The sequence below is a fragment of the Apaloderma vittatum genome, unplaced genomic scaffold, assembly GCF_000703405.1.
Source record: "Apaloderma vittatum isolate BGI_N311 unplaced genomic scaffold, ASM70340v1 scaffold6642, whole genome shotgun sequence".
NCBI lineage: Eukaryota > Metazoa > Chordata > Aves > Trogoniformes > Trogonidae > Apaloderma > Apaloderma vittatum.
Window position 1 is genome coordinate 1 of NW_009701787.1, and position 9000 is coordinate 9000.

At 39.2% G+C, this 9000-nt stretch overlaps 1 protein-coding gene across 3 annotated transcripts in view; it reads left to right on the plus strand.

The window, feature by feature from the left end:
• The first annotated feature begins 3771 nt into the window (after positions 1–3771).
• Positions 3772–9000, plus strand: part of FBXO25 (F-box protein 25) — a 25078-nt gene continuing 19849 nt past the window's right edge. For 2 of the 3 annotated variants that reach the window (XM_009879271.1, XM_009879270.1), the window contains exon 1: positions 3772–3908. In XM_009879271.1, the coding sequence (XP_009877573.1) occupies positions 3772–3908 (137 nt within the window). The remainder of the gene's footprint in view (positions 3909–9000) is intronic. The other variant, XM_009879272.1, reaches the window with a different exon arrangement.

A 9000-nucleotide genomic window follows, 5' to 3' on the forward strand; every position in this document is an offset into this window, starting at 1 on the left:
AGGATTGGAGAGGAGCGGCGTTTGTGCCTGCTGGGCTGAGCTGGGAACTGCTGGCCTGGCCGCGGTGGGGTAGTTGAATGGGGAAATAACAGTGAGAATAGGGGTGGGCAAGAGAAAAGCCGAGGAGTAGGTGAATCATGGACTTGCAGAAGTTTGAAGCTTAATTTGAGACAGTCATTCGATATGAAAAAACGTGGGGCGGGATGGAGTCTGGAAGCAGACTCTGACCTCTGAGTCACGGAGGTTGATTCGGCTGTAGCTTCTGGAAGAAGGTGGTGCAGAAGTCACCTGCCTGCAGTAAGGGTGTAAAGGGGAGAGTTTCGGTCGGAAGGTGAGTTGCTGAAGAGTTTTGTTAGCATGCGAAAGGAAGATCGCTGTGCTGTCGAATTGTGAGAAAACGGGAGAATCTTGCCTGTTCCCATCATGTTGGCAGTAGTCTTGCTACTGAATAACAAGAATGGTTTGGGTCATAATGACGTGTTCTTAACTATGGTAATATGTAGGCTGAAGAAATGTCCAGTACAGTGGCAGAGTAACAGGATGATTTGCCACAATTCTGTGTGGCTTTGCAGTGGTTTTTGCTTGTGTGGTGTGTCATCTACCTCATGGAAAGCAGAGTTCCCTTACAGATGCAAGGATGGCTGGAACAGTTACTGCAGTCTTGAGCTGTACTAAACTGGCATACACAGCACTCCTGTGCTTCTGTGGTTCTTGTTTCCTCGGTCCTTCCCATATTCCTGTCTGTCTTTTTTTTTTTCTTTTGGCTTTAAAGAACTCTGTCCCGCTGCATTTCCTCCAAAATCCAAGTCTAGGGAGTTCATCTTTTGTTGTGGTGGAAGTTTTAACAAGCAAACAGTTGCTTGCTGTTTCTGAAGGTTATACTGCATAAAGTACGTGAAAACTCTTGAAAGCAAGCTCTGGTCTGGAAGCCACGGGGATGCTTTACTGCAATGCTGTACTGGGAAGCAAAATCTGGATGGAGGCAGAGCAAAAGCATGAATCTTCTTACCTGTGCAGGCAGTCATGCTCTATGGTCACTTCTCATATGAAAGAGATGCGTAGGAAAGATGCTTGTGATATACTGCAAATTCTTAAAATTTGATCCTGTACTTCTGGACAACACTCAAATCTACACTTCAGTCCTGCAAGAATTGAGAAGCAATAGGATTTTTTTTTTTCCTAGTTGCATGTGTGCTGCTACTAAAAGAATACATTTCTGTCTCCAAGAGCTATGACTTTTGATTCATGAGTACAGGTCACTTTGTGGAACTGCTGCTGATGGGCGCGCTATTAGCTGGTGCAATAGTGAACCTATATCTTAGACTAAGAATGTCTATTTCTTTGGGGAAAAAAAGAGATCAACATATACCAACCTCACAATTACTGACTTTTTGTAATTTTCTACAAATGTTTAAGTAATTTTAAAGAAGTTGAAATAATATGATTTTAGTAATAGCTTTTTATTTTTTTTTCTTAGAAAGTTAATGTACTGAATATATCATACATATACAGAAGTCCTTCATGTATCTATGAGTTTTTGTCTTAAATAATGTCTTTCCAGGATTTGTGGAGCAGACATCAGTAGTCTTTAATGTGTATGTCTGTGCACTTTCTGATACTGTTGTTCTGAAAACAATGTACGTTTTTTGAGGATATCTCTTTTGTGTTGTAACCTTGCAATGAAAGACCATAATTTTTCAGGTTGTAAAGATCTGGAAAGTGGGCTAGTATAGAGCATGTAACTTGAAGCACGTAATTTTAAACAATGGTACAGCTCCTGTGGAGGAAATTGTACATAGCATTCACACTGGTGGCTGAATACCTTGAAACCACAGTTGTTGGCTTTTTTTTCCCAAAGTTTAAGAATGTAAAATGCATCTGAGCATCCTGCTCTGTAAATTAAGATTTGGACTTTAGCTACTTCCATCCACTTAAAGAAAATATCCCATATTTTCTCATATTGTTTTCAGGAAGTTTTTGTTTGTTTTTTCCTTTATCCTTTTTTTTTGGTAACTTATCCTGTTGAATTCTAACAATGCACGTTCTCACCTTGCTGCAAGTATGTAGTCTTGTTTTTTTCCACTTTCTTTTTGCAACAATTCTTTATCAATTCTTTATCGTTCTTGAACTATTTTAAATCTTTTTTTCAGGTTATCCCATCCAGCCTATAATGATCCCCATGGTTCTGAATTCTCTCTAGATTTTATTTTTTGGGTAGTGACATGCATTTACAATAGTGTTTTATTTTTATATCAGAGCTGCTGACCAGGAGTAGATTGTGAGCTCTGTATCTCTAGTTCAAAAACTTTTGTTTTATGTTTGTCTAAGGTGATGCTTTTGACTCGCTGTCTGCTCTTTTATGATCGTCTTTCAGTGATTTAACAGGTTGTCAGGTAAATTCAGCTTACCTTGTGAGGAGTAAAAATACTTTAACATATGTTATTCTGAAATGCACTTGTGAGCACTGCTATTTAAATAGTTGTATGATAAAGACAAGAGGCCTTAACTTCAGTCAAAATGAAAGGACTTCTAAAAAACTTGGGGAAAAAAAGTATGTTATGGTTCATGTTACTCCTAGGAAGCAGTAAAAAGATTGGAAAAGCAGATGGGGTGAATAGAGGCTGGAGGCAGGGATGTGGTAAATTCCTGTTAGATGCAGAGGAAGGCTGAGTTATGAGTGGGAAGGGGACTTTAGTCAGTGGCTGGGCAATGCACTTTTTTTTTAAAATTAAAAAAACACCCACAAAACAATACTGGCTCATTTGTCTTTTTTATGCATTTGTGCCTTTTCCTATTACAACTAGTATATTGAGCAGGTGCTAGTCAAGGGTGCAGATGGATAAATAAATTCTTGGTTATGTTTGGCTGATGTAGCCTAACACTTTTTCAAGTTGAAAAAGTATTAGAAAATGCAGACTTTTTAGGAATGAAGCTGCTGATGTAATACATTAACATATGTTTCAGATATGGTAATGATAGCTTGCCTGTGAAATCTGTGGTTAAAATCTGGAGCAACACGTATGTGTGATGAATGGGAAGAAGAGGGTAAAAGCGAGCAAGGTGGGAGTCTTCAAAGTGTAGCAAACAGTGTGCTTAGTGTGTCAGAAGTGAATCTCCCTTTTGATCAAGGAGAGCAGACCACCGAATGATATACCTGTGATGACTTGAGTCTGTTTGTGGGAATTCCAGGTGACATTTCAAGACTGATTTCGTTGCAGTCTCCATTTGCCTTGGTATCCAGTTAATGGCCTAGCATGAGAGGTGACCCTGCACAACAACTAAAAAAATACATGGGAAAATGCATTTTACTGAAACACCGCTATACAATGTAACACAAACTCAGTATTTAGAAGCCACAGAAGAAATAAAAGGAGCGACATTGGTTTTGTGATCTGTCATTTTTTTTAATAACCATTTATTAATCAGGTCTGGAAATCAGTAATGTGATCATGGTGGAGCAGGTTACACACTTTCACTATCATCCCTTTCCTGGACTACCTTTTCCTTGATCTCTAAAGAACTAGGAAACCTACCTTTATCTAATAAATACTGAAAGGCAAGAAGAAAGGTTATAGAATCAAAACTATACTTAAGAAACCACTGAATCTATTTCTTAAAAGAATGCTCTACAGAGAACTTTCTTTCCTCAAAGTTATCTTTTATTATTTTTTTTAAGGTCAAAGAGAAAACTGAAATGACAAGAAGTTTTGCAACTTTTCTTAGTAGTTACATAATACACAATCAACTTTTTTTGCTGCTTATAGAGAAACCATGCCATTTTTGGGCCAAGACTGGAGATCACCTGGATGGAGATGGGTTAAAACAGAAGATGGATGGAAACGATGTGAATCCTTCAGTCCTGCACTTGAGGATGGAAATAATCGACTGAATGATATCAGTCATACTGTGTAAGTTAAAAAAAAAATTAGAAAATTAAATTCTTCTTTATGAGCTAATAGCAGGCAGGAAGGCAAAGACTGACTTAATTTCCATTCTGACTGCAAGTGTTTGTGGTAGATGTCATGTGTATCTGCTAGAGGTGTACAAATGCAGCCATGTGTTTTGTTTGGTTAGGCAGACAGGAGAACCCCACGGAGATTGTCTTCTGGCACTGCTTTGTGAATTGCTTATTTTAGGCAGACTGATCCCATCTTTTGTTCTATGTTTTTAAAAAAAAACACCACCAGAGAACAAAACCTGTGAAGTGCTACTGAAAGATAAAAGTTATACTTAAAAATTTCAAGTACAACAGGCATATTGAAATGTTACCTGGAAGTGAATGAAGACTTTCTGCTGATTTGGGTTAGGACTGTTTATGGCAGTCATAGAATGCCTTTGCTCTGAGTGCATAGTTAATGGTAGATCTGTGGTAATTCTCTGATGTAACATGTGACTGTATGTGCTCCTGTAGAACAGGTAAGAAAGATATTAGTTAAATAATACACCCACAAACTGGTGTGGTATAAATAGCTTCATCCAAACAAATTTTTACTTGGTTTCTCCACAAAGAAGTAATTCTCCGGGATCGCGTTCTTGGCTGTAAATTCCAGCATAATGTGCTCATAATGAGAAAAGGGAACACCCGGTGTTTTGTTGTTAGACCAGTAATTCATACAATACCTGGTCTGATTTAGAGGGAATTTACTGGCAAGCTAGGACTTGCTGTATTCATACACTTGTGTTTTCTAAATCTGAGAAAGAAACCTCAAGAGAGATATCAAGCAGTGAAGAATTATTAATGCGCTTATCTTGACCCACTGTTTTCTTGGTTCTTTTTTTCTTTTTGCATTCATCTGTGGCTGATCTTATTTGGGTTTCTTTTTCCACAGTCTTGCCATTGTGGATACAAAAGACTGTGCTTATCTGGAAGAGTGTTCAGTAAGGCTCCAACATAAAAGTTGCCTTTAATACCTTTGAAAAAATATTTTCTTCCCTATTTTATATACCTTAGTTGACAAATGAAATCTAATTTAATTGTGATAACTATTTGCACAGTTACTAAATAATTGTATCTTATAGGTTGATTTAATGAGTATTGTTTGGCAAGTGTGACATAAATGATTGTGACTACCATTAAGACTTTTGCTCTTCTGATCTTAATTTTATATATATATAATATCTTTTCTCCAGAGAGCAGGGTGAGATATTTTTATTGCTTCTTCATGCAAAAATACTAGATTTTTTTTTTCCTTAGTCTTGAAAGAACTTAGTATTGAACTCCTCTGGAGTTACCTTGCTAGAAACAGATTTAAATCAACTGATTTTGGAAAGATATGAGCATTAAAGTTCAGGTGTAAAATAGGTACATTAATTTGAAGGGACTAGCCATGAAATGCTCTGGGGAGAAAGAAATTTACATTAAATTTGAGATGTTTCATGATTTGGGTTTCTTTGGCTAGTTTATCAATTTGTCAGAATCCCAAACTCGGGGACCGACATAGTCTGCAGCAGATGCCCTCATCTGTAGTGATTCCCAAGTTCTTTGTCTTCATCTTACACATCTACTTAGCAAAACCAAACCACACTGTGTTCTGTGGCCCTGTTTTAATTTTTCTGCGTTCTGCTTCTGTCCATTCAGTTAAAAATTTTGTTGTCCAAACTTAGCCTACAAAATTCAAGTTGGTACTTCTCAGCAAGGTAGCTCTACTTGGAAGTAGTTTTACTACACCTTGAACTTTGGATCTATGACTACAGCTTGAACTTTAGATCCGTGAGTTAACCTTTGCTGCTAAAGAAGAGCAATTAATGTCTATTTGCACGATATTATAGAACAATTTAGGGTGGAAAGAACCTCTGGGGGTCATCTGGTCAAGGCCGACAGAGGCCAGGTTTTATCAAGTCCTGCTCAGTTGAGCTTTGTGCATTTCCAAGAATGGAAATGCCTCTCCGGGTTCCTGTTCTGTCACCGTCATTCTGAGGTCATTTGTTTGTTTGTTCCTCCACTTCCCCCAGTAAATCCAGTAAGGATTTCTCTTATCACAGATTGTGTCCATCACCACTCAACTTATTCCTACCCACCTCCTCTAACCTTACCATCTAGCTCCATCTTATTTATACCCTCAGCTTTTGACAGTAATCAGATTTTTCTCCACCATCACCTCTTAACACTCATGCATAACGTGTTCCAGTAGCGAATTACCTCAGTAACTCCCCACTGGATTTGTTCCAATACGCCAATGTTTTTATCGTATTGGGGAGCCCCAAACTAGACACAGTTTTCCTGATGCAGTTTCTCATGCCAGATAAAGGGGAATGATTACTTCTTTCAGTCTGCAGGGTGCATTTTTGTTAATCTAGACCAGAGTACAGCTTGTTTTATACAGCACAAGGGCACACTGCTGACCTGTGTTCAGCTTGTTACCATGATCCCTGGCTCCTTTTTCTGCCACACTGCTTCCCATCCAGTTTGTACCCAGTATATACCCAGGTGTGGGCTGCTGCTGCCGCATGTGCGGGGCTTCCTGTTGAAGTACAGCAGTGTCGTGTCTTGCTGGCTGGTTCCCTCTGCCACCTCAGAATCATAGAATGGCCTAGGCTGGAAGGGACCTTAGAGATCATTTTAATCCAACCTCCCTGTCACCAGGGACGCCACCTCTCGACTAGATCAGGCAACACATGGGGACCGAACGAGAATCAAACCCATGACCTTAGCGTTGTTAGCGCCACACTCAACTGACTGAGCTAACCGGCCCCCTTAAGCTATTTGGAAACAATTATCTGTGTATATTGAATAGACAGCTCAGCTTAGGATGTCTTTAACATGATGTAGCGCTGAGTAAGAATAAGCCTTGATAAAATGCTTCCTTCCTTGTGGAAGAATGTGTAAATACTTATATTTATCTCTATTTAAACTGCCCTCTGAATAGGGTTGATGTCGTATGCCAGCCTGACTGCCCTAACAGTTTGGGGTTTTTTATTTTCACCTATTAAATGAAATAATATTTTTGATTAAAATATTCTGTAGAAATCTATGCTAAAGGTACTACTAGAGTATTGTAGTGCAGAGAGGAGTTACGGCAGTCTTCCTTTAAAAAGACGGAAAATCAAGCTATTTAGTTGACTGAAGCCCTCTTTACTTTTACTTCTCTTCTGGGAGAGGAAGTATGGATAGAGTTGCTTACCAAACATTGTCTTTTATCCGTTACAAATATTTCTCTTCAAAAATTAGAAAAATGCTACGCACAAATAGATTCAGAAATAAACCTTCAAGGCATGTAAATAATTTACCTAAATCGAAGAATATACTTTTACTAAAATAGTACTTTTTACCTTATTGAATAAGTTATCCAGTGCCTTGGTGAATCTAGCTGAAGAATTAGTCAAAAATGGTGGACCTAATGATTATCATGCTTGAACAAACCTAACTCTGCAGAAGCAATTGAAATTTAGGATGTCGGGCAGTGACAGGACTAGAGGGAATGGATTAAAGCTAGAGATGGGTCGGTTCAGATTGGACGTTAGGAAGAAGTTCTTCCCCATGAGAGTGGTGAGACACTGGCACAGGTTGCCCAGAGAGGTGGTGGAAGCCCCATCCCTGGAAGTTTTTAAGGCCAGGCTGGATGGGGCTCTGGGCAGCCTGATCTAGTGGGGGATGTCCCTGCCCATGGCGGGGGGTTGGAACTAGATGATCTTTGAGGTCCCTTCCAACCCTGACAATTCTATGATTCTATGAAATGATTTGGAATAACACTTGAATAGTTGCACTTTAAAACACTTTGATTTATGGAAACTGAGATGGGGAAAAATGAGACCCTCAGTTGTGCAGCTCTTCGTTATTTGGTGTTATTATATGAGCGAAGAGTGGCTTGTATTTGAGGTATATGGCAGCTGGAACTGTGACTGAGGCAGTGCTCACTCAAGCTCTGGGCCACAACCACCTGCAGTTGGTAACTATGAATTGTAGCGCAGATAGATATTTCCAGTGCTGGGGCATTGTGTCCTTGACACTTGGTGGGGGAGAGAGAGCAGTGCTGCCTTGCCGAAGTGATATAAATACCTTTCAGTAGCCTGCAAGTTAGGAGTAAAGCTGTCTTATGCTTTCCCTTTGAAGTAAAATATAGAGAATCAACCTGATCTAGTAAGATTTTAATTTTTGTGTGTGTGTGTTTGTGTTAGGCTCACGTGAACTATGTAGCAAGGCAGTCATTTGAGTCTGTGGTGTCTCTTGTCTTGTTCTATGGGATATGGTGTTCACAAGTGTTTTTGGCACTGCATAGAAATCCTTAGATTTGAATCTAGTCTTGGATAATTTTAGCGTTTGACAAGCACATTATAACAGTATTTGGTGCAGGCACTTACCTCAGGATTTTCAGTGCATGGTCAAGTTGTAAAATGACTTTGAGTTTCTTCTAAAATACTTAGTGTGTCTGCGTAGTTAACTGCATGACTTGAAGATATTCCTTCCTCCGTGAGAAGAGAAGCAAAGGGATGAGGAAGAACAGGTGGAGTTTGGATACCCTGTCAAGTCTTCTATCATTTTAAGCATCATGCCCACGAGGTTATTTAAGTACTGCTATGAAATTACTTTTCTCAAAAAGCTGAAATTCTTGCATGCTTTATGTAGGGCATTGTAGTTTTAAGGACACTGGGTATTTTGCTTTTAAAAGCTTTAGAATAATCTTTTTCTGAAGAAGTACATCATCAAGACAAGTAAGAATAGCTATAAATTGACAGTGTTATGTACATATTTAAATCCTTCCAGGTGCACTCAGATTTCATGTGCCGTATTATGTTAAAAACATTAAATTAAGGCTTCTATTGCACCATATGGCACATGCAGCCCCGTTTCTTGTATCTTCGCTTGGTGGGGGAACGGGAACGGGGTTGCTTTTGGAGATGGTGGAGGAGCTTTGTTAGTCACGGAGCAGGTTTGAGGTTTCTGGAAGGAAGGCTGACAGTTGCTGGGGACGTGCCTGTATTTCTGTCCTATTCTTCTGATGTCTGTGAGACCCTTGCTTTCATTCTCAGTCTGAGAATGGTGATGGTTGCAGGTAAGTAGGG